This window comes from Populus trichocarpa, chromosome 18 (assembly GCF_000002775.5).
Source record: "Populus trichocarpa isolate Nisqually-1 chromosome 18, P.trichocarpa_v4.1, whole genome shotgun sequence".
Lineage (NCBI taxonomy): Eukaryota > Viridiplantae > Streptophyta > Magnoliopsida > Malpighiales > Salicaceae > Populus > Populus trichocarpa.
In genome coordinates, this window is record NC_037302.2 from 7,294,298 (window position 1) to 7,319,437 (window position 25,140).

General features: G+C 34.0%; 2 protein-coding genes across 4 annotated transcripts; one reads left to right on the forward strand and one right to left on the reverse strand.

The window, feature by feature from the left end:
* Window positions 1–4,976: 4,976 nt before the first annotated feature.
* LOC7467926 (uncharacterized) lies at window positions 4,977–10,993 on the forward strand. Of its 2 annotated transcripts, XM_024590442.2 has the most exons (13): window positions 4,977–5,489; window positions 5,733–5,885; window positions 5,981–6,193; window positions 6,292–6,381; window positions 6,524–6,640; window positions 6,748–7,017; window positions 7,497–7,653; window positions 7,885–7,962; window positions 8,463–8,563; window positions 8,975–9,145; window positions 9,675–9,749; window positions 10,019–10,126; window positions 10,563–10,993. In XM_024590442.2, the coding sequence occupies exons 1-13, from the start codon at window positions 5,100–5,102 to the stop codon at window positions 10,905–10,907; spliced, it is 2,268 nt and encodes a 755-aa protein (XP_024446210.2). In that variant the 5' UTR covers window positions 4,977–5,099; the 3' UTR covers window positions 10,908–10,993. The 2 variants fall into 2 exon arrangements, with proteins under 2 accessions (XP_024446210.2, XP_052304879.1); XM_052448919.1 differs by lacking the exon at window positions 6,524–6,640.
* Window positions 10,994–11,347: 354 nt separating this feature from the next.
* On the reverse strand, window positions 11,348–14,085 carry LOC7479550 (protein LAZ1 homolog 2). Of its 2 annotated transcripts, none has more exons than XM_024590444.2 (8): window positions 13,827–14,085; window positions 13,688–13,744; window positions 13,465–13,573; window positions 13,010–13,194; window positions 12,816–12,899; window positions 12,281–12,530; window positions 11,825–12,018; window positions 11,348–11,738 (listed from the first exon to the last, which is right to left on the reverse strand). In XM_024590444.2, the coding sequence occupies exons 1-8, from the start codon at window positions 13,962–13,964 to the stop codon at window positions 11,562–11,564; spliced, it is 1,194 nt and encodes a 397-aa protein (XP_024446212.1). In that variant the 5' UTR covers window positions 13,965–14,085; the 3' UTR covers window positions 11,348–11,561. The 2 variants fall into 2 exon arrangements, with proteins under 2 accessions (XP_024446212.1, XP_002324140.1); XM_002324104.4 differs by having other exon boundaries at window positions 11,825–12,058; window positions 12,842–12,930; window positions 13,827–14,079.
* Between the last annotated feature and the right edge of the window lie 11,055 nt (window positions 14,086–25,140).

Genomic DNA, 25,140 nt, shown 5'->3' on the forward strand with positions numbered 1-25,140 from the left:
ATTTATGGCAGCAAATGTTGAATTGACAAGGAATTTTTGTGTTTTCTTTATTTGCAAGGACTCCATATATAACTTGGAAAGTAAAAGGCAACTACAAGAGGAAAAGGTTCCTTACTATTGTCTTTTTTTTTTAAGGAATTTTCTAGTTTACAAGTATTTTTATGAAAAATATTTAAAGATATAAAGTTAGCCTTATTTCTTTCTAAATTTGAGAGGCTTAAAGACGACAAACAAGGAAATAGTATCAACTGATTAATTCAAAATCTTTTATGCAGGGAAAGGACTTCAAGGGACAATTAAGACAACCTTAAGCATACAAGGATTCAAATTTCAACTATATAGGATTTCAAGCAAGAAGGGATGAATTTTTGGTTGAATTATTTTTTTGTATTAATCTAAATTATCTTGAGGTTTTATTTCATTATTTAGATATTTATATTCAGTTGAGGGCTTGTGATTTATTTTGGGTTTGTTTTGCCTCAAAATCAATGTTTTAAGATTGTTTTAGGCATTAGGCTTGTGTTAGCTGATTATTAGCTCAGGCTCATTAGTTTGCAACCCAATAAAGGTCCATTAAGGTTATTTAGGAGTACTATATATGTTTTCATAGTTGCCAAATTTTAATAGCTGCCAAATTTTAATAGCCTCTTATTTTTTTGAATAATTCAGATTTTTGCTTGGTGCAAATCACATTCTTTACTGGGATAAAGATCATTTATCAAGGTATAACTAACCTTGTGGCATCTTCGTGTACTTTTGATTCTTGTTTTGCTATAAACAACGGGTCCAAGTTCAATTTCCAATACCTTTGATTCTTAGGTACAAAGTTATCTTAAGTCAAGGTTTATCTATCATAAGCTTGATTTTTTACTTTCCAGGTTTGTCATTTACTTTGTTATGGGTTTATAAATCTTTATATCCATGAGGTTCACATCAGTTGATATCAGAGTTAGACTATGAAAATCAGGTTATATCCTTTGTTTTTATTGTTTAATTTTGTTTCTACATATATCTTCTTCTTGTTTTGTGTCTTTGATTTTCATTCTAGTAAAACAACTTTTCTAGTTTTGGTGTGACCCATGATTGGGTAAAACAGAGTATTTTTTAAAAGCTTTCTAATTAGAAGACTAATTGCATCCACTATATGGTGGATGTCATACATATCAAGAAGAATGTGTTTGACAACATTTTTTAACACGATCATGGACGTGAAAGGAAAAACAAAGAACAATATGGAAGCTAAAATGGATTTAGCCTTGTATTGTGACAATATAAATATGAATTTGGTTAATAATAAGTTTTGTGTTGCAAAGCCCAAAGCCACCTTCACATTAGACAAAGATGCATAACTTCTTCTCTATGAATGACTTAAGGGTCAGCGATTTCTTGATAAATGTGCTTCAAACATAGCTAGATTGGTGAATTTGATGGAATGCATATTGTATGGAATGTAGAGTCATGACTGTCATGCGTTTATGTAAAAACTCATTCCAATTTCTTATAGGGATTTATTGCCAAAAGAGATATGAGATGCTCTCATGATGATTAGTCACTTTTTTAGAGATATTTATTCAAACAAGTTGCATACCCAACAAATAGAGTAGCTTGAAATGAACATTATTGAAAAAATTTTCAAACATGAAAAGATCTTCCCCTCCCTCATTCTTTGATTCAATGGAGCATCTGCCTATTTTTTTAATTTTTGAGGTAAAAGTTGGTGGTCCTGTATAGTTCAGATAAATGTATTCATTTGATAGGTTATGGATTACACGCATCCTTAATAATTATCCATAACATTCAATTATTCATCTCTAATTACTTGCTTGTAAATACTTATTCAACCTTAAGAAAAAAGGTTAAAAACAAAATGCATGTCGAGATTTTGATATATGAGAGAAATATTTGAGTTGAAAAAAAAATTTGAAACTTGTCACAAATGGACATAAAAAATATTTAAGTTGGAAATAAATATTGGAATGTACTATAAATGGGTTTAAGAAATATTCATGATGAAAAATATATTTGAAGGAACCAGATGGATGTAAAGTATATGAGAATGGAAGAAATGTATGTATAAGTCAGAAATAGACTAGAAGCATACTGAGTTTGCAAATTTATATGGATAAGCCGTATGGATATAATAGACATTGAAATTGATATTGATGAGTCAATAATGATATGATGAATTATGAGATGAACTAACAAAATTAGTTGGTTGAAATGAAATAAATGCTTAGGAAAGTCGAGAAGGCATATAATTGAAATTGAGAGATGAAATGTGACACAAATAATGAGTGTTGTGAAATAAAATAATGTCATAAACTAAATACGCTCATGAGATGAAATAAGGTATAGATAAAATACGATGTGCAAAGGGACATAATACAGAAACATTACAATGAATTCGATGAACATAAAAAAAATGAGTGAAAATTGTATTGAGATGAGCTACAAAATAGATTGTAAATGATGGAGTAGTTACATATATAATGATGATAGTTTAATGTGTTTAATGAAGAAGAAATTTCATTATTGTTTGATAAGGAAATATTAAATTGAAAGGACATAGATTAATGTGTTTATAAAAAGGTTAATGATATTAGTTTTGTTCATTTAGTTCTAAAATGTAGTAATTATAATGATATAAATATTTATGACAATTTTTTATGATCTAGTGTTTTTTACAACTATTCTTTTTTTTTTTTAAGGCATATTTTCTCATAAAAGAATTATTTAGCTATCTCACCTTTCCTATGGGATAGGTCATATTTGTCTAATGATTATATTGTAAATAAGTTTATGAATGTAATTTATAAGGTATTGTAATCATTTTAATGTGTAAGTATAAATTATATATTAATGTACTTGTGATAAAATTATTGAAAGGTGAGCTTGAAAATGTCTTTATAATATTATTAAAAGTTTTTTCCTATTTTTCAAGTAGTTGATTTTAGGAAAGATAAAAACTCACACAAAAAATTCAAGGTGTTACAGAAATCATAAAAAAAAGCAGGGAATGAACAATGCAAGGGAAAAAAAAATCTTGTACTGTTGCTTAATGTTGAATTTAGTCCTCTAAGTCCTAATATTGAAGAACACACAGTATATGTTATGAAGCAGCACATAAATACAATGAAATTTGTTTAATTAAAAAAAATTGACGAAGGCACAAGAAACAGATTATGAAGTAGCAACAACAATGAAATTTTTAGCGCAATTCAAACAATCACAGTAGAAACAGATTATGAAGTAGCAACAACAATGAAATTTTTAGCGCAATTCAAACAATCACAGTAGAAACAGATCATGCAGCAGCACAAAAATGCAATTTTAATGAAATTTTTAGCTCAACTCAAACAATTGAAGAACGCACAGTTGAAACAGATCATGCAGCAACACAAAAATGCAATTTTTAGCTCAAAAAAAAATTTAAAGATGGAGATAAGGCAGGAACTTACGAGAAATATTCTCTTGTGTGACTTTTCCCAGCACGGTTCTGCAGCGTTTTTATGCAAACCAAAACAATGGAGACACAGCACAAAAATGAAATTTTGAGCTAAATTTTTTAAAAAATTAATGAAGATAAAGCAGGTACTTACGAGTCTCTCACTCGTGTGACCTTTCCCAGCACGAATCTGTTGAGTTTTTCTGCAAACCGAAACAATGGAGGGACAGATCGGTGAAGGTTTGGGTGATGATCTTCGTTTGGAAAGAAGAAGGGACAGAGTGGAAGAAGGATGCTCTCAGAACTGGCGTCTAACTTTGGCGTCATGTACGTTGGTTGTTTTTGCAAAATTTTGAAATGGGGTTGTTGTCGGCAAGAGACGAGAGAGGGGAACAGTCTGGGGAAGGATGAATTAGAAAATGGGAGTTTAGATCAATGGTAAATTGATCTGCCAATTAACCATAATCAGAACAATTTTGGGTGAGAGCTCTCGACCGTTGGGAAAGTAATGGGAAAGTGTCGGTGGTGAGAGAGAGGAGAAAACACATGAAAAGCAGTGGGTAATTGCTTTTCACAAACTGAGGTTCAACCTCAGTTTTGGACTGGGACCCACGTAAAAAAATGTGGTTGGTGTTAACTAAACACTGTGTTACAGATTTTAATTTTAGCCGCAGCCGCAACAGCATACCCAAACGCATTCTAATGTTTTTACCACTGCCAAATTGAATTTTATTTTATAAAATAGAATTTTAATGTTGGGATTTTTTTTTTCAATGAGATATGCCTATAAAAATTAAATAAAAATAAATTATTAAATTAAATTCTAAATGAAGTCAAATTGAAAGCGGAAAAAAGTTGGAAAGGACAAAAAAAAAGAAAAGAAAAAAAGAATGCTCCACACAAATCCACAGGAAACTGTCAAGTGGACAACGCACCTAGAATAATTTATCAAACACAATTCGGTTTTTCTTCTAAAATAGAATTTTATTTTAATAGTAACTGACGACGCTTCATCATCTTGGAGACTATTGCTATGTTATCCCTTTTTATAATAATATGGTAAGTGTTTGTTTTTTGAAATTATTTTTATTTAAATTAATAATTTTTTAATTTATTTTTAATATCAATATATTAAAATAAAAAAAATTAATTTTTTTAAAAAACTTTTTTATACACAAAAACATATATAGCAACAAACCCCAATTATTCGCATCTCATCTCATTAATTAATTAATTAATTAAAAAGGATACACTTTGAACTCAGAAGTAGTTTAGGAAAATGGTAGATTGCAAATCCATTATCCAAAACGCGACCTGTGATAACAAACGGACGATTGTGTCCCTACGACAACAACCCTTGGTCACCGATCCATTCCATTTTTTGTCCACATTCAACGACTAGCTCTGAAACGGCATCCCACGTGTCACCATCTCACTAGTTAATGCATCCAGCTGCTTAGCTCGATCGTAACGAAAGGGGCAGAGTAGTAAGAAAATATAAAAATCCCAAGCGTCTCTCTTACGCTCCCTTATTTAAAATAAAGAAGGAAAGGCCATTGTCCATTTTTAAACCTTTCTTCCTTCGCTACTGCTCCGCCTCCTATTATTCTCACTTTCTCCTATTCTTTTTATTACTCATTTGATTTTCGAAAGCATGGCGGAGGAATTCGGAAGATCGGTTCAAGACGGGCTGAAACTGTCAAAAAGGATTTACCTGGGGAAAGACAGGGCGGTGACGCCACCCAAGCCACCGTCCCACATGGATAAATCACCAGTGGCCTATTTGCCAACGGCACCGATGGTTTATGCAGTTATATCAAACCCAGCGATTGTGGATAACCCGGATATACCAAGTTACCAGCCGCACGTGCATGGCAGATGTGACCCCCCAGCATTGATTCCTCTCCAGATGACCCGGATTGAATTGGAAGCGGATTCTTATCTGGATACTGCTTTTGTTAAAATCAGTGGATCATGGAGGGTTCATTGTGTTATGGGAAGTGAAAGCTGTGATTGCCGTCTAGCCGTCCCTATGGGCGAGCAGGTGTGTTTGGATACCTGTAAAGGATTTATCCTTTTGTGTTCCTTTCTCTTATTGGTTGTTGTTGTTGTTGTTTAAACATATTGTTTATTTTTTCTGGGTGAATTAGTGTTAGTATTTTTTTTTGTTATTATTTAAAGCATTAGGCATAAAGGGTGTGTATAAATCCTTGGCCAATGCTATTGTTTTGATCTCTCTCAATAACTTTTTTTTTCATTATTATTATTATTATTATTTGGATAACAGGGCTCAATTCTAGGTGTTGAGATTGAGGCTTCTAGAAAGTTGTATTATACGGAATTGGTTGCTATTGAAGATAGAAAAGATTTGGAAAAGGAAGTTAGGATTGAAAATGGAGGCTTTCTGAAGCCACATACATTTACCATAACGATACCCAAAGTAAGTTCTAGCCCTTATAATATGGATTAAACATGATTTTCTTTTTTCTTTAACATATATATATATAAAATTCATATTTTGTTTTATCTGTCAAGGTTGACGGGGGATCAACGCTTTCCATTAAAGTTAGATGGATGCAGAAATTACTGTACCACAATGGGGAGTTCTCCTTGATTGTGCCATTCAGTTTTCCAGAGTATGTAACTCCTCATGTAAAGAAGCTACCCAGAAAAGAAAAGATACAATTGAATGTAACCACTGGTACTGGAACTGAAATTGTGTGCAAGACAAGTAGTCATCCTTTGAAGGTGCATCTTTGACTATAGTCGCTTGGTTTTGCAATGCTTTTTAGATTTTTAGTACTATGTTAAGGCTGACGTGATTTTTTTTTTAATTTTTTTTACAGGGATTGAGGCGTGAAGTTGGAAAACTGGGTTTCTCATATGAATCAGAAGTTCTCACTTGGACAAATATTGACTTTACTTTCTCATATGCTGTAAGATTGACTTTACTTTCTCATGTCATTCATGCCCTTTTAGTTTACATTTCTGTTTACCAGAGAAGGAAAGTCCACTTCTTGGAATATAACATGCCAACATTCTTGGGATATGTAATTCTTGTGTTTAAATGCTTAGCAGGTCTCTTTTAGTCATATATTTGGTGGAGTGCTTTTGCAATCTCCATCTCTTCATGATGTTGATCAAAGAGATATGTTTTGTGCCTATCTTTTTCCTGGAGGTCATCATAGTAGGAAGGTTACTACAGCATGTGCTCAATCTCTTTTTAATTTTAACTTCTTTTCCTTTTCTTGCCCTGTCTTTTGACCAAATATGCACTGAGCTTTGAAGGTACTATCTGATAGGTGTTCAGAAAGGAGATAGTGTTTGTTGTTGATATAAGTGGAAGCATGGAAGGAGCACCCCTTGAGGGTACAAAGATCGCCTTATCTGCAGCACTCACAAACCTTGATTCCAAAGATTCGTTCAACATCATAGCTTTTAATGGAGAGACTTATCTTTTTTCGTCGTCAATGGAATTGGCCTCTGAAGATACAGTTGAAAGGGCTGTTGAGTGGATGAGTATGAATTTAATTGCTGGTGGTGATACAAATATCTTGGTTCCTCTAAAACAGGTCATCTTTCATTAATGATTTTGTGATTATTCATCTGTGTCCGTGCTTGTATAATATGTATGTCTACATACTCCTAAATACAGATCTTAACATTAAAATGCCTGCCATCTTGTTAAATTAAATGTTGAAAAAATCTAGTACATAGCATTTTGATGAACAGATAAAAATGATTAGTATCTTTTGGCCTCAATTCGCCATGCTAAATTAAATAACTGTAACAACCTTCGATGAATGGTTTGTTCAATTTTAGTTTTGCCATGATTTCAAGTGGTGCGAGAAGCACTAGATTTTGCTTGTTGTATCTTGATATATTTGAACTTGATATTTCTCTTTTTTCAGAGTTATTTATGTTCTAAAAATCTTTTGAAATCAATTTGTGGATATCAGAATGTGCACTTCCACAGCATTTGGGGTTGTAGTTTATGCATCAGTCTGGAAAAAAAAAATGTAACCACTTTTCACTTGCTTCATGCTTCCAGGCAACAGAAATGCTATCAAAATCTGGAGGCTCAATTCCTTTCATCTTCCTTGTTACTGATGGGGCTGTTGAAGATGAAAGACACATTTGTGATATAATGAAAAGTCATATAACAGGCGGAGGATCGATACATCCACGTATTTGTACCTTTGGGATAGGTAATGGTTTCTTATGCTTCATTGGTGGGACTGATGGCATATTATCAGCTTAGTTTATTATTTTATTTTTATTGTTCCCCTTTTTTCTTCAGGGGGCTCCATAGATGCATTTAGAATTTCTTAGGATGTCATACTCCATCTCTGCAGAAAAAAACTTCCAATTTTGACTAGATTTGATTTATGTATTCTGAGAATTTCATGTAATTACCTTGAGATTTTGGAACATTACAGGTTCATACTGCAATCATCATTTCCTACGAATGCTTGCAATGATTAGCAGGGGTCAATATGATGCTGCCTACGACATAGGTCAGTTTTTATACACTGGAGTAGAGTATCCTATTCTTTTAAAATTTTCTTTATTATTATTATTTATTTATTTTTTGGTGTGGGAATCTGGAGAGGCTGCTGCATAATTGAGTGATATGAAGTTTTGGCTGTTGCGTATATCTGACAATTCGTGGAGGGATAGGTTAAAAGGCTTAAAAATATGTTGGTGTGAATTAGCCTGATTGTTTTGTCACACCATTTGATATCTACATATGATATGAGATCTCAATAGTTGAAACTTTGGAGTTTATAGTTATAATATGGTGACAGATAGCCTTGTGGTTTTCCAATTTAGTATTGGAACTAACATAACATAGATCCTGCACGCCTAGAATAGAATGCCTCATTTGTGTTTTTGAACTTCAGAGTTTTGATGCTAAAATTAAATTATCTAGTAAATGACAACAGATATTTGGAAATTCATGTCTTCTCATGTTAACAGCACAGGTAAACTGTACTTTTTGCCTTTTTGTGGTCAGATTCAGTTGAGTCTCGAATGCAAAAGTTGTTGAGCAGAATCTCATCTACAATCATTGCAAATATAACCATCAAAGCCTTTGATGATCTTGATGAAGTTGAGGTATGCTTTGAATTAATTCCTTTAGGCTATGCTTAGCCTTACTGCCTTAAGACAGTTGAGGTATGATTCCATGTGCATGTACTTGTTATCCCTTGTCCCTTTTTTTCTCATGAAGTGACATGATAGAGTCTCAAATTTTATCTTTTCTAAGACACTTTTCTTTTTTAAACACTTGAAGTTACTTTTTGATGATTATTCTGCTAAAAATCTGAAAAACGTGTACATTACTCAATTGATTCCATATGATACTATTTATCAGTTTCTGTTTCATATTATATCCATGCATTCTTTGTCATCTATCGTGTATGATTAATTTCCTTTACTTTCTAGAAAATTATTCAATTGGATGGTATGGATTTTATTTCACCTGAACTTGTATAAACTCACGTATTCTTCTGCAATTTGTTATAGGTATACCCTTCTCGGATTCCAGACCTTTCTTCTGATAACCCATTGATTGTTTCAGGGAGATTTCAGGGAAACTTCCCTGACACTGTTGTAGCTACAGGTTTTTTTGGAGATTTGAGTAATTTTTCTTTAGACTTGAAAGTACAAAAGGCAAAGGACATACCTCTTCACAGTGTAAGGCTCAGGACAGTTATCCTGTTCTGTATTTCTTTCCTTTGTGTTTGATATATAATTTTGTAATTCGTAATGTTGACATGGTGCATGGCTCCTGTTTGCCTGTGCTTCTCTCTAGTTCAGCCCATGTTGTGCATGTAAAGTGCGTACTGTGGTAGTAGGTTAACTAGCTGGTGGTGACCCACGTATGAATCTAATTTGCTGCTTCTAGCGATGAAATGCTAATTTTCAACTCCATGAATGTTTTAACTTGTTTCTTTTCTGTAATTCCAAGATTTCACTTATCATAATTTTTTACTTATTTTTCCAATTTAACTTTTTAATGTATTATTTTTATGATTACTGTGACTTGGAAACCTGATTAAACCTTTTTCATGGATTTTTTGTTCTTTTACCATCTCTCTCATTCAAGACTATTGTAGTTTGGTTCACCTGGAAACCTGTACATAACATCACTGTTTCACGTGCAAATAACTGCAGTTTTGGATTTTGCATAGTCAATTCTTACAGAGGTTATGTTCTGCAACAGGTTTCTGCAAAGCAGCAAATAGATCTACTCACTGCGCAGGCATGGTTTTCAGAAAATAAACAGCTTGAGGAGAAGGTCTGTGTTTTTTCTTCTTCCTATTCTGCCTGAAAAATTCATTTAGTAATGCTATTCAAGTCTGGAGATTCTGGCCATTTTGTTTATAAACTAGTATGAAATTTGCCTTGCTCTGCTGATTACCTAACTGAAACTCATACGTCCTATGAAACACCTTAACTTGTTCTTTGGCTCCATGGTCAACTGCATGGCAAGCTCCTTTTATTAACTTATCAAGCTTCCATTTGCTAGTTAAGGGGGGGTAATTGATGTCATTTCCTTATTGTCAGGTTGCCAAATTGAGTATACAAACTGGTGTTATCTCGGAATATACTTGTATGTCATTACTTGAGACTGATAGAGGAAATCAAGCGGCAGAATCACCTGGAGGGCATAAGGTATGTGCTAATTTGGTGTTATTGCAAGCGTGTTGATGCACTTGTCTACCTTAGGGATCACTTCTTAATTCGTAAGTGAAGACACCAAGTTCAGTACACTCCCAACTGCTCTTGCAAGTCCCGCGAATTACCTCTTCTTTTCCAGCTGTATTATTGCACGTGACTTTTATTTCAGTTCACGTGATGAATGAGAATGCATTTAAATCTTTCTAGCTTCACCCATAGGCAGTCAGATGGCGCTACGAATCTCCTCTTAGCTAGCTGCTCATTGACTAAACTACTAACATATAAATTGTCGAAACTGCAGTTCAGGGTTCTCGTCTTGCCCAGTTAACAGTGTTACATGGATGATGTTCCTTTCATTCTTATTCATCTGATTTTTATTCAACTTTTATATCATCTAAGCGTTAGTGTCTTCCAAAATTCATGTAAACAGTTACCATGGCAAGTTAATCCCCAGAAGGTAGACTCTCAAGGCCGGAGAAGAATATTTCTAAGGAACCTTGGTGTTGGTTTTGGCAATTTGACTGCAACGGCTGAAAACCTTCGTCCAGGAGCTGAAGAGTCAAAGTTGCCCGAGGCAGCAGAAATTATCATTAAGGCAGCTTCCAATTGCTGTAGCATAATGTGTAAACAATGTTGCTGTATGTGCTGCGTCCAGTGTTGCTTCAAGATAAACAACCAATTCGCAATAGTCTTAACACAGCTCTGCACTGCTGTAGCGTGCTTTGGCTGCATCGAGTGCTGCTCAGAAATATGTTGCGGAGGACAAGAAACATGATCTGAATCTCTTTTGTGAACATTATATATTAAATTTATTTTACCACCACGGCATATAATGATAATTGTTGAAAGCATTAATGTCCATATTCTCTCCTGAACTGGCTTTTGGACCCTCTCCTTGCTCAGCTCGGGAAAGCGCGGGTAAAAACAGCAAGGAAGCGGTCCATGTAGCTGCTACAGATAACAACGCCTCTTACAAGGACGGCGTGGAATGGTCGAGAGCGGACCTTTTTGAAGCCATAGCATCCACATAATCAAATGTCCTTGGAATTGTGTCGGAAAGATAATGAGAGACGGTCTCATGCTTCATTTTGTTAAATAGAATTCAACACTGAATCTTTTTGATGGACACAAGTCACACAACCATAATTTGTGAATCCACCGCTCCTGTTTGCCATCATGGAAAGAAATACAGTGTTCATCACCAATCAGACAGCATTCGCAAAACAGGCTGCCCACAATCAGTACATGCCGGGCGGTCCTTGAATTTCATTTCCTCCTATATCTGCCTTCTCTACAACCTTCGTTCGTTTATCTACCCAGCGATGTTCCGACCAGCAATACTGACCCCAACAAATGGGAAAAAAGGGGGGACAAATATTGAGTTCTGGATTTGCCACATGAAAGAATAATAATAAAAAATACTGTTATTTTATATATTTTGTTCTCCAGTAAGGTTTTCTTCTACACATTCTTCCACTTGTAATTCCGATGCTTCCTTATCTTTTGAACCCACAAATCTCTGGTGAATTTTTTCCTGGATCTTGGTAACACCCTTCTCTACAGGTCCTATCGCTTGATTTATGGTCAACACAACATCTTTGACAACCTGCTTTTTAAGAAGAGCGTAAAAATAAAATCCAACAATTCAAGAATTTTAATATTGAGGAGGGTTTTTCGTGGAGAGAAACTTACGCTTTGACCGCCTTCAAGAACTATGTCTTGAACACTCTCAGATACACTTGTTCCAGGAGCAGCAACCTGAGTTTCTCTCTTTTCAAACACAGCTGATTTCTCCTGGTCACCTCCCCCAAACTTCATCTCTGCTTTGGTTGTCTCGGTGGTTACCCTTCCATACCCAGAAACAGGAATAAAACGATAAGGTTCCGCTGAAAATACATATATATGAGCCACAGCTGCAATTGCCATCTGCCAAGTAATCAAAGGGAAACCATATAGTTGTGGAAACAAAAACAAACAGGCAAGGAATATATCATTATGCTTCTCAGGTACAGATGGCTCAACAATGAGTTTTGTGGGCACCAAGTCTTCAGTGGTAATGCTCAAGTACAGTTGCAACTACTGCTTGCAATAAATGAATGGTACGAGTTGCTAGCGAGAAAAATTGTTTCCAAAACCATAGCAACTTACTTCTATGCAAATCAAAAAGTCTTGCAACCCTGTTCGGAGTTTTTTCACGTTTGGCAGAACTCCAAGGGCCCAAAGGAGAGCAATACCCAGGCCTTGCCACCAGGTGGCAAACACAATAGCCTTGAAGCTGACGAACTTTGCCAGTGGCTTTATTGGTTTTAGTCGTTCGTGCGTTACATTGTAGAACTGCACGAGGCAATATAGTGCCCACATCTGGCTGAAGTTGAGTACCACTGCTATGTATGGATACCTGCAAGAAACCAGAGTGGATTAGCTGATCCAAAAACCATCAAGGACTCCATTCATGAATATCTAACAAGGCATCATCTGATAGAATAGGAGAGGAAAATAATTTCTCAATCTAAGGTGCCGGGGTATAATCTCTTATTAAGAGCGTTTCACAAACAGAAGTCACACTGATGTAAGTAGAAGAGACTAGCATTCACTTTGGGAACCTAAAAATACTAAGGATATCGATTTGCATTAGAACATCAGAAGATTGAAAAAAGAAGAAGAAAAAAGGAGGCAACTTAACTAGAAGATGACACAAGTAGTACATACCCGTAGTACCACTTGAATTCCCCATCACCGAAAACCCCAAAGAGCTCCAACAAGAATGCTAAAAATGCACAAAATGTCTTCAGAATCATCTGAACTAACCACAAGATATTAGACTCCAAACAAAGTCGTCATGATCGGATCATATAAACAGAAAGGTCGGTAACTTACATACTGTACAAGACCAAATCGCTCTATTGTAAGCAAGTCCCTTCCTATAGCATATGGCCTGAAGAAAAAGCTGGTAAAAGATCTGCTTTGTACAGCTTGATTCCCATTCCTCCGCTCCAACAATGTTATGCCGAGCTGCCCTCGCGATTCATTTTCAAGGAGTTCTATTACACTCCTTTCCCCACCTAGCATGCAATTTCACAAAATGCAAGCTCACACAACAAGTAACATCGCACACCAGATCAAGATCAAGCCAGATGAGGACAAAGAAAACATTTTTGTTGCAATTTCTGAAATTTGTTCACTTCCCTGAAGTGCTGTCTAATTATCAGAAGGGACATAATGATAACTAGACAAATTATAGCAAACAGGGAGACGGAAAGCGCACTGACAGAAGCAAATATAGCAACCAAAATCTCTAAAACAGCACAGAAAATATAGAGAGCTTTACTAACCCAAACAAGCAACCAAATAGCTACCAAATGAGTACAAAGCAAATGCTTCGTAGCAATTTCTTAAAATGTCACTAGCAACAGACATTCTTGGGTTCCATAATGATAAAATCTGCACAAGTAAATAACCATAGAATTATTATCCACCAATTAAGGGCACAAAAATCACTAAATGTAAAATAAAGTAACCATGATGTATGCCTACTATATAAAGATAGAACCTTACTGATTGTGTTGCATAGACAGGAACCATGAAAATAACTGCAACAATCCACTTTTGTTCCTAAAAAAAAAGTTCATGAATTCATGATTTAAATCATCAACTTTGCAGAAAATGGGCAAATTAATTTAATTAAAGAACAAACCGCAGGATTAGTGTAAGATTTAAGATGCTGGAAAATGAGATAGATAGAAAGCAGCACGGCTACAATTGCAAAACATCCTCCAATAACAACAGCTGGCTGGTGCAAATCTCTGTAAGTATCTTCATATCCTGTTGCCATTTCTCTTGCATGTTCCACTCTCTAAATTACATACCCACTATTGAAGTTTAATGCATGTATATAAAAGAAGGAAAAATACTGGATAGGTTTCCAAATGGATTTATTAACATTATCTTGTCATTTTTTAAGCCCAAATAAATAAAAGAATGGAGGAAGGCAGGAAGAGAACGGAACAGAAGGCGTTGGTTGCGCGCGGGACTTTGTAAACGTTTGCTTTTGAAGTCGACACGTGCACTTTGTCTCACACTTGGCACTCATGGCTATGACACGTTGTTTTTCTATTAAAGAGAAAATCACGATTAGCTTTAGTATTTTTTGTTTTTATTTTCTCAATTCTTTTAAAAATTACAAGTTTAGTGGTAAGGTAAGAGAGATGCCAAAGATAAAATTTTGGGTATGGGATATCTTGATTGTGATTCATGTCCAATAAACTGCTTTGATACATGTTTTGGATGCATAATGGTAGTAAGGAATATGAAATCTTATGCTAAATACAAGTTAATTGGTAACATAGACATATGAGAAATATATGTTGGATGAATAATGTCAGTAAGAAATGTGAAATTGTATGCAAAATGTACATTGTTAAAATAGAAAATAAGAAATATATGCCGGAAGAAAAATTGTTAACCTGGAGAATAAACTTTTACATAAATTGAAAATAATATAGATGGAAAAAGAAAAATGAGATAATTAATGTACAAATTCAAATAAATTAGATTGCTAGGAGGGGTTTAAAAAATAAAAAAAGAGTTATGAACAAATTGTAAAAAGAGAGGAAGGAATGAGCCAATGTATAATTAAAAAATAATGAGACTATAAATACCCCATTCTCTTCTCCATGTGGCCAGCTGCACAAGGTAAGAAGGAGGGGGGAGATTTCAGATTTTTCTCCACCAAAATTAAGGGAAAAACATCAAAAGTTTTAGGACTATACAAACTTTAAACTGCTAAGTAGAAAGAACACACATTGACAAAGAAATTATTGAGGAAACAAGTGAAGAAATTGTGAGGAAAAAAAAAGGAGAGGGCCGACTGCATACAAGGAAGGAAAAGCTAAGGAAGGAAAAGCTAAAACTCTTCAACCAAATTAACTTCTCATTCAATCCTCATTCTCGATCTAATTAACAAGAGAAACTTCTTATAATTCATACACACATATATAATCAAGTTTCATTCTTATAAATTTTATCATTTAAGTCTTACTTCAAGAACATTGTTTCAATTTGTTCAATATGATTCAATTCGACCCCTCCTTGGGTTTTAACCCATACATGGAGTTTTATTATAACTTTAAATTACACAAGACCAGTTCCTTTTGAAAGCTAATATCTCTAACTACAACTTTTATAAGAGATTTATCCTAAATTTTATCATTTTTAAGTCCTAATTCTCTCTCGAAATTAGGTGACGAAACTGTCCAGTTTTCAATCTATGAGTTTAACAAGCAACTAAGCGTTTTCATTCATCCTCTCACCAATCAAAGCAAGCATTGACATTCCATATATCTTATAACACCACTAAAACACAATCTCCTAAAAACCAATTAATCCAATTCACATTTTATTTGAGATAGCCAAAACTCTTCCAAAAAAACAACTTATTATACCAATTCACATACAAGTAAACTTTTTACTTGTCCAAAATACATCAAAGGATAAAACTCATATTTAATTAAGAACTCATCATCATTAAATTATAAACTCCTCTAAATTATCACTTGAATAATCATATACACATATTCATTAAATTTCACAAGCATTATCATAATTGTATCAAACTCCAATTTATTTTCCTTTTTGGCTAGCCATAGAGCTCCATTGTACTCTATGATTTTATTCATTAGTCAATCATTTTATTTTTAAAACTACACATTCCTACATAATTACCATGTCAATTTAAATGAATTGAGTTCAAACCCTTTTCTTCTTAGTTTTGGCCGAACTTTCATCACTTCTTAATCGTTTCAACAATGGTTGGCTCTACCCATAGCCAAAACACCTAGATTTATTTTTCTTTTATTTGATATTTTGAGTTATTCTATCATTATTCCAACCCAGTTATATCACAGCACAACAATTCCACAATATCCCCAAATGTTATCAAGAACCCTAATTCCCCAAATTAAAGATTTTAAATCACAATCAATTAACCTCATAAGAGCATCTCCAATGAAAAATGTTATATTAAAGAGCCAAATTGATAAAATAGCTTTTTGAATAGTGTAAATATAGCTTTTTTGATTATGTGCATTCCATTGGTAAAAAGCTATTTAGAAAAGCCAATTATATTTTAATATATTTCATGTTAAATTAATTTTAATATAATCATATAACTAATTTAGATATTTTATATATAATATAATTATGATGTTATTAATTATATAATTAATATGAGTAATTTATAAAAATAATATAAAATTAATGAAGTAATATGAAAGTTAAAAGATATAATTTAAAATTTATTTATATGAATATTTTTAATTTTCAGTTTTATATGTTACTGTTAAAAATTTAATTTTTTAAAAGCAAATTCAAATTCAAACTTTGAAAAAAACCGCAAACATTTTAAATTTTGATTTTCAAATTTTTTTTTTAAAAATTCAAGCTTTGAAAAAATGGCCGCCAACATTTTAAATTTTAAAATTTCAAATTTTGAAAAAATGACCGCCAACATTCTAAGATTTCAAAATTTGAAAAAAATAATCCATCTATAAATATTCTCATATACCTTAACATTTTTTCTCATCATTTTCTTCTCTCCAATCTTTATTATATTTCATTAAAATTCATCATGAATCATTCTAATTTTAATTTTTATAATGCTTTTGATTTTGATGATGACACCCCTGTGTTTGCTTTTCAAGTTGCTACTGTTGTGGTTGTTGAAGAAGAATCGAATAATCAAGGGCGAAGAACAGAGTATCGTGGCTCTATTCTTGGTCACAATATTGTCAATCGTAATAAAAAGGAAGGTGAGTTAAGGTTATATAATGATTATTTTGCTGAAAATCCTAAATTCACTGAAAGTCAATTTCGAAGAAGATTTAGGATCAGTCGTCGTCTTTTTTTTGGATCGCAAATTCAGTGAAAGCTCATAATCCAAATTTCAAACAAAGGACAGATGCTCTTGGTGTTCTTTGTTTATCTTGCCTTCAAAAGGTAACTGCAGCTCACAGAATACTTGCATATGGTATTCCTGCAGATCTTACTGATGAATATCTTCGAATTGGAGAAACCACTGCGATAGAAAGTCTTAGAGCTTTCGTCAAAGCAATCGTAGAAGTTTTTGGTGATTGGTATCTAAGGGCACCAAACGAGGCCAATATTTGTCGATTATTATCAATTGGAGAGCAGCGGAATTTCCAGGGATGTTAGGGAGCATTGACTGTATGCATTGGAAATGAGAGAAATGCCCAATTGCATGGCACGAGATGTATACTGATCATTGTCGTGAACCAACTATAATTCTAGAGGCGGTGGCTTCACAAGATCTTTGGATATGACATGCCTTTTTTGGAATGCCTGGATCATTAAATGATATTAATGTTTTTGCTGGAAGTTATACTGCTCCTGTTAATTATATAATTAATGGGCATGAATATATAATGGGATACTATTTAGCATATGAGATTTATCCTAATTGGTCAACCTTTGTTAAGACAATCCTAAGGCCATTAGGAGCAAAGAGAAAATATTTTGCAAGTAAGCAAGAGTGTGTAAGAAAGGATGGGGAACGGGTATTTGGGGTGCTCCAATCTCGTTTTGCAATTGTGCGTGGACCTGTTCGATACTGGTGTCGCACGTGTGCGGCGTCGCGGCGATTGTCCACCCTCAAATGTAATGGATATATATCTAGTAAATGTGGGGAGACAAGGAATTCTTTGTCTTTTAGCGGTGAAAAATGGTGTGGGAGTCGTCATCTAGTATTTTGGTCACTAGGAACCCTAACTGGTCTTAGAGATTGGGTACGGAGACTAGTTGCGTAAAGGGAAGGTATTAGCATCCCAAATACGCCCTACCTAAGGTAAGCTGCATTGTTTTATTGTCTGATAAAAATATTCTAAGGTCTTCTCCTGTTGGTCCGTCTAGGGTTCAAGAAAAGCCCTTCTCAGTAAGGAGGTTCTTATCTTATGGGGTAAAAATCTAACCGGCCTAATGTCTATAAAAGAACTACCTTTTTAAAATCGGGAGTACATTTCACGTATAAATTCGTAATCCCAGACATTAAAACAAAACAAAAATATTTTTTTGATTTTTTTGAAATATTGGCCAAGTTCTCATGACTTCAATAAACTAGTTATTAAAGCCGAAATGCATGCTAAAATATAATATATATTTTTTGAAGTTTTCTATTTTTGTACTTAGCCGTATGCATGAAAACAAACGTTTTTTTTTTGAAAACCGGGTATTTTTAATACCGGATTTGTATTTTTATGATATAAAAATACAGACCAATCTTAGTCTAAATGACATAAAAAAATCCGTGGGAAAATCACAAATAAAAAAACATAGATATATAATAAAAAAAACACAAGAACAAAAAAGGAAAAAATAATAAATAGAATAAACTGGACTGGGCTAGGCCTGTATTGGACCAGCCACAAGGCTGGACTCAGCCCAGCCGCGTGGGCTGGGCTGATGTTCCAGCCTTTAGTTAATAGGGCTGGACTCAGCCCAGCCGCGCGGAAAGGTATTAGCACCCCAAATACGCCATACCTAAGGTAAGCTGCATTGTTTTATTGTCTGATAAAAATATTCTAAGGTCTTCTCTTGTTGGTCCGTCTAGGGTTCAAGAAAAGCCCTCCTCAGTAAGGAGGTTCTTATCTTATGGGGTAAAAATCTAACCGGCCTAATGTCTATAAAAGAACTACCTTTTTAAAATCGGGAATACGTTTCACGTATAAATTCGTAATCCCAGACATTAAAACAAAACAAAAATATTTTTTTAAAATATTGGCCAAGTTCTCATGACTTCAATAAACTGGTTATTAAAGCCGAAATGCATGCTAAAATATAATATATATTTTTTGAAGTTTTCTATTTTTGTACTTGGCCGTATGCATGAAAACAAACGTTTTTTTTTTGAAAATCAGGTATTTTTAATACCGGATTTGTATTTTTATGATATAAAAATACAGACCAATTTTAGTCTAAATGACATAAAAAAATCCGCGGGAAAATCACAAATAAAAAAACATAGATATATAATTAAAAAAAACACAAGAACAAAAAAGGAAAAAATAATAAATAGAATAAACTGGACTGGGCTGGGCCTGTATTGGACCAGCCACAAGGCTGGACTCAGCCCAGCCGCGTGGGCTGGGCTGATGTTCCAACCTTTAGTTAATAGGGTTGGACTCAGCCCAGCTGCGCGGGCTGGGCTGATGTTCCGGCTCGTCTGAAACAGGGTTGGACTCAGCCCAGCTGCGTGGGCTGGGCTGATGTTCCAGCCCGACACAAAAAGGGGCTGGACTCAGCCCAGCCGCGCGGGCTAGGCTGATGTTCCAGCCCACCGGAGAAGGGAAGAAACCCCTGGCTGGTTACTGTGCGTGAGCACAGTAACCAGTTAATTAATTAGTCGGTCACTGTGCGTATGCACAGTAACCGGCTAATTATTTTCTTCTTGCATGCAGAGTCGGCTAGGGGAGAAGAAGAATTACCTGAGGCGGTGATCTCGGGCGGTTGAGCTGGTGATGACGGTGGTTGTTCTCGGTGGCGTTGCGGTGGCGATGACGGTGAGACCCAGTGACAGAAGCGGTGCTTCTTCTCCACTGTGCAGAGACACCAGTCGGCGTTTTCTTCCCCGCCGGTTTATCCCTTATGTTCTTTTTCTCCCTTCTCCCCGTCTGCCTCTCTCAGTTTCCCAGTCGATATTCCCCTGTTTTTTTGTGTTTCTCAGTTTCGGTCGTTTCTCTCTCTACCCAGTCGGTTTCTCTCTCACGGTCCCCCCCTTTTCTGCCGTCTTCTCTCTTTTCTCTACTTTTTTTTTTCTTTCTTTTCCCCCCCTCGGTCTTCTGCACTCGGACGGTATTTATAGGGGCAGGGGGAGCGGGAACGACCCTGCCCCATCCCATCGCTGTGCATGGGGTGCGAAGCCGCCGTTCCACCTTGTCACAGCACCGGCTGAGACGTCCAATGGGGACGTCGCTTGCAGGACACGGCCTCTCTGTCTTCTCATCATGAGGAGCTGCAGGTGGCGTCCTGTTTTGGCTTTAAAGCACGTGGGAGGAAGAGACAAGGGGAAGAAAACAAAACTTTTCTTCCTCTGCTGCACGCCCAAGGGAAGAAGAAGAAGAAACAGTGCCGCCTCAAAACGGCACCGTTTCATCTTCTTCTTTTTTTTCAACGCATGAAACGACGTCGTTTTTCCCAAAACGCGCCGTTTCATTTAAATGAAAACTGGCGCCAAAGTGCCAGATTTCACGTCAGTCCTTCCTTTTGCGCGCGTTTTGCATTTTAGTCCTTTCTCGGATTTCTTCAATTAAATCCCTAATTGGCCATTAAACTTCAATATCTATGCAATTAAACCCCTGATTTGACCAAATTAACTTTCAAAAATTATACTTTGACTCCAGAACCGTAATTTCTTCCAATTAAAGCCTAAATTGACTTTAAAATCAATTTTTCTTGCAATTAAACCCTCAATAAATTTAATTAAACCTTCAATAAATTCAATTGAGTCCACCAACATCTAATCTTGGACTTTTCTTCCTCAAATTGAATTTTCTTTGTCAATAGGGCTATCATCAGTCAATAAAATACTGCCAAATTATAGTTTTGTATTTTTGAACCTCCTCAACCAAATTTTGACCGTTTGTTTTTTGGGCGCTCTGGCATCCTCTTTTTATTGATATATTTTTTGATATATTATTTTTTCATTCATTTTTTTCATTTATTTAATTAATTTTTTTTTGTATTTTCTCTTTTCTTGTGCGGGGACCCAAAAATGGGTTACAACAACTGGGATGAAGAAACGCTTGCAAATATTATGAAAGCTTGCATAATAATGTATAATATGATTATTGAGGATGAAGGAGCAATGAACCTTGGATTTGACCATGAACATGAAGTCAATTTCTTTATATCAGTGTCACATGGTGAAATACCAGAACTACATGATTTTCTTCAAACTCATAATCGAATTAGGGATAAAGCAACTAGCTCTCAACTACAAGAAGATTTGATTGAACATTTGTAGGAACAATATGGCAACGAATAGAATCATTAGATTTGAACTTCTTATGTCATTATAAGTTTCAAGTTTTTTATGTTTTTTTTTCCATTATGGTTGTTATCTTTTAAGTTAATTAATCCTACTTATTGTTGTTAAGTGTTAGAAGAACTTCAAAAAAGTATTATGAATTGATACCACTTTTATAACAATATATTTAAAATAACCAAGAAATTTCTACATATTTAATTAAAAATACATTACATTAAACAATAAATCAATCTAGTTAATTAAAAATTAAAACCCCCTTTTTTGCATAATTTCTAACTTTCTATTTTGAAAATACGCTGCAGAAATTGGATCCAAACTAGAAATATCCATTTTCATAATTTGTTCTTCTTTTTCAATCCTGTCCCATTCTTGTTTCTCTTGACTTTGTTGAATCATCATAGCTTGTTACTCTAACATAATTTTTCTGTCTTGTTTCTTTTGATCCTCAATTTCAACTAGAGTATCCCTGAATTGTTGTAAGAGATTTGTTACAGTTACCTCCCCAACTTTATCTTTTCCTTGTTTACGTTTAAGTCGTTCCTTTATAGCCTTCTGACCAATTTGTCTATCTTGATAAATCAACGGTTCACTATCTTTTCCTAAACTAACAGAATCAGGGGTAGATGGAGCTGATGAAGCCGGACTTACATTGACATGACTTTTTTGTTTCTTGTTTGACCTTTGATGTTGACTTGCACGCTCAAATTGTCATTTGAGTTCTTTTCTTAAGATAACCCAACAATGTTCTAGTTCAAATTGTTTGTCAACGCAAGAAGCATACATTTGTCGAGCATCATTAATCTGGTAAAAAATTAGAGAAATTAAATAATGTTAAAATATGTGTTAAACAATTTAACATGAAAGTGAATATTAAAATTACCCTTGATTCTTCGGTCATTCCACTTTGCTGACGATTTTCAATTTGAGTAACAAATCCAACAAATTTACCGACTTCTCTATTTATTTCTTGCCATCTACTTGAGATGCTTATTTGGGAACTATTATTCAAGTTTCCTCCATTCTCTACAAAGTAAGCATGTACTCGAGCCCATAACTGTTTTGTTTGTTATTCAACTCTTTTAATTGGATCCTTGCTTGTATTTAACCATGCAAAGACAAGTAAACAATCTTCCTCTAGTGAGAAGTTTTTACTTCTTTATGATTTTTTTTTATTATATGAACATTTAAATTCGAGTATGTTAAGTCATCAAATAATTAATTAGAATCACTTGGTTGAGAGAGAATATCTTCTAACTCACTCATAAGAAAGTTGGTAAAAGAGTTTGGAAAATTTGAATCCATCTACATTAAAAAAAAAAAAACTCAAGTTAAAACCTTATAAGAGAGTGTAAAAGAAGCTCACATTCAATGTCTAGTAATTTTATAGTTTCCATACATGTGAATTAATAATAAGCATTGCCTCTTACTTATTCTAACATTACAATTTGACCATTTTTTGGAACTAAAAGAGAATTGATATACTAGTTTAATTGTATTTTCAACAAGACAAAATATAATTGACCTCAAATTAAAACAGACAATCAAAAATAAATTTTAAATATGTCACTCTATATTTTTATCAATATCAACTACCATTATTACTTCCTCTCAATTTTGTCAAAGATAACAACATAAATAAAAATTGTTTTTCTTAACCCATATCAAAAACATAAAATAACAAAGAAATAAAAATCATCACAAATATCAAATTAACAACAAAAGGTCTAAAAAATCAAGAGATATAAAAGAGAAAATAGAAAAAGCTTTTAAACAAGCATACCTTTTAATTTCAGCTAATTAACACAACCGATGTTATTAATTAACCGGAGAATAATTGATTCTTGTTTTTTAAAATTTGAGAGAAGGGTGAGGCATAATACAAGATTTTAAAATTTACAAGTTTCTTTCCTTCTGCTTTTAAAGAAAAAAAAATAAATTGTTGGCAAATGACTATAAAAATAGCCGTTGGCCAACAATCATTTTCTTTTGCCATTTCTACAGGGAAATGTAGAAATGGCTCTTCAAAGGATAAAGAGCTAAAATAACTATTCGTTTGCCTGAGCCATTGGAGTGAATAAAAACATAAACAAAAGCTAAAAGTATAACTTTTTAAATTTGCCTCTTCATTTAGCTCTCCCGTTGGAGATGCTCTAATAACTTGTTTAAATAGCATTAGAAATCGCACCAGGAAATAATGCAAGCTTCAAATGTCAATGAGATAAAAATTTCCAAGCCCTTCTTTCTTCCTCATACGTATATGTGCGCGCGCGTGCATGTATCAACAATTTCATTCAATTCTCACTGTCCTCACTTTGTACCTTTTAATTGTCGAGTACTATCTGACCACATCGGTTTTCATCAATTTACATCTCAATACTTTTTTTCCTCTTACCATACTTTCATTTAAATTTATTTGTATTTCTATGTTTTTTTTTTTTTATTTTTCAGCCATTTTGCCATTTTTTGTATTTTACTTTTTTTTAAATTGATACACCAACAGTTTATTTTGTACATTTTTTTTTTGATAACCCGGGGTGTCCGGGCCAGCTTACGCGCACCACGACTAATCCCCGGACCCACTGAACACCTTGCAAGCCCAGTAGGCATGTAAGGTACCGCGGGGGTGACATGCGTGCACGCTGAGGCTTGAACCTAGAATGCAGAGGCAGAAAAACCCTACCAAGACCGCTAGGCCAGAAGCCTCGGTGCATCTTTTTTCTTTTTCTTTCTACTAGCTGTGGCCATCTTCCCAACCAACCAACCAAGTGACCTATCAATTGTATTGGTCTTTTCTTGGTGGGTAGGTAGCCTATCTATGAATAATTCAATATTATGACGTCGTTTAATATCCATTCATGTCTATTAAAAAGTAGTTCAATGTACATTTAGTCTAAAAAACCAAAAAGAAAAGGAAAGAAATTTCAATTTTCAGTACTGATCAGATCATGATTGATTGCAACTCTCCACCAGTAATACCCACTCGGTTGCATCATGCATGTATGCCTCCTTGATGGAGATGATAATACCCTCTCGGTTGCATCATGCATGTATGTCTCCTTGATGGAGATGATGCTTTTGCTAGCACGTGTACGAGGAATTAAAAATAAAGAAAAGAAACCAGGCATATAAAAGGAGTAATCATTACAATATATTCCTCTTTAGGTATTAAGATTAAAATGGTAGTGATAAATTTAATTTTCATGAACTTTATTTCGGATGTGTATAGTTTCTTTTAACTGATTTAGAAATGTAAATTCAGTTTTGATACTCCAAAAGTATTCTAAAAATTATTTATGGATATAAAAATAATAATAATAAGTGAATTCATACAAATACTTTATGAATTATTGGTTATTCATACGAAACTATATTCTTTTTTTTTTTTCACTTACATCCCTTTACTATGTTAGAATCACTAGTAAACCTTTTTTTTGGATTATAACCCTTTTTTTTAAAAAAATATATGAAGTATGATTAGGGCCCCTCTATTAGGTTGTTTTATTTTTATTTTTTTAATATTTTAGATTACTTTGTTTTTTTATCAACCCCAACAAACCTGTAAACTGTCACATGGGTAATGACCTGGTTGGTTTGAATAACTTTTTTTAATTAAGTTTTTGATTTAATTATAAGATAATAAAAATAAGACATGCGAAGAAAAACAATAAAATAAAATTTAAAAAATAAACAAAAAAAAAATCATCCAAGTATACATAAAAAGGTGGTAGGGAAATCAGGGATAATCACTTTTTGAACCTAAAAAATGAATTTTTAATTGCACATTAAACAGTACACAAAACCTCAGTTATACATAATAAAAGGGGTATTATTCTAGTGAAATCCACAAAGTTTTTTAGTTGCTTTGGTAAGTATAATTGTACTATTAAATGAAAGATTTAGTTATTTTTATGCATTTAAATCCAATAATGACTTGGATTTTGACTATTTTAAG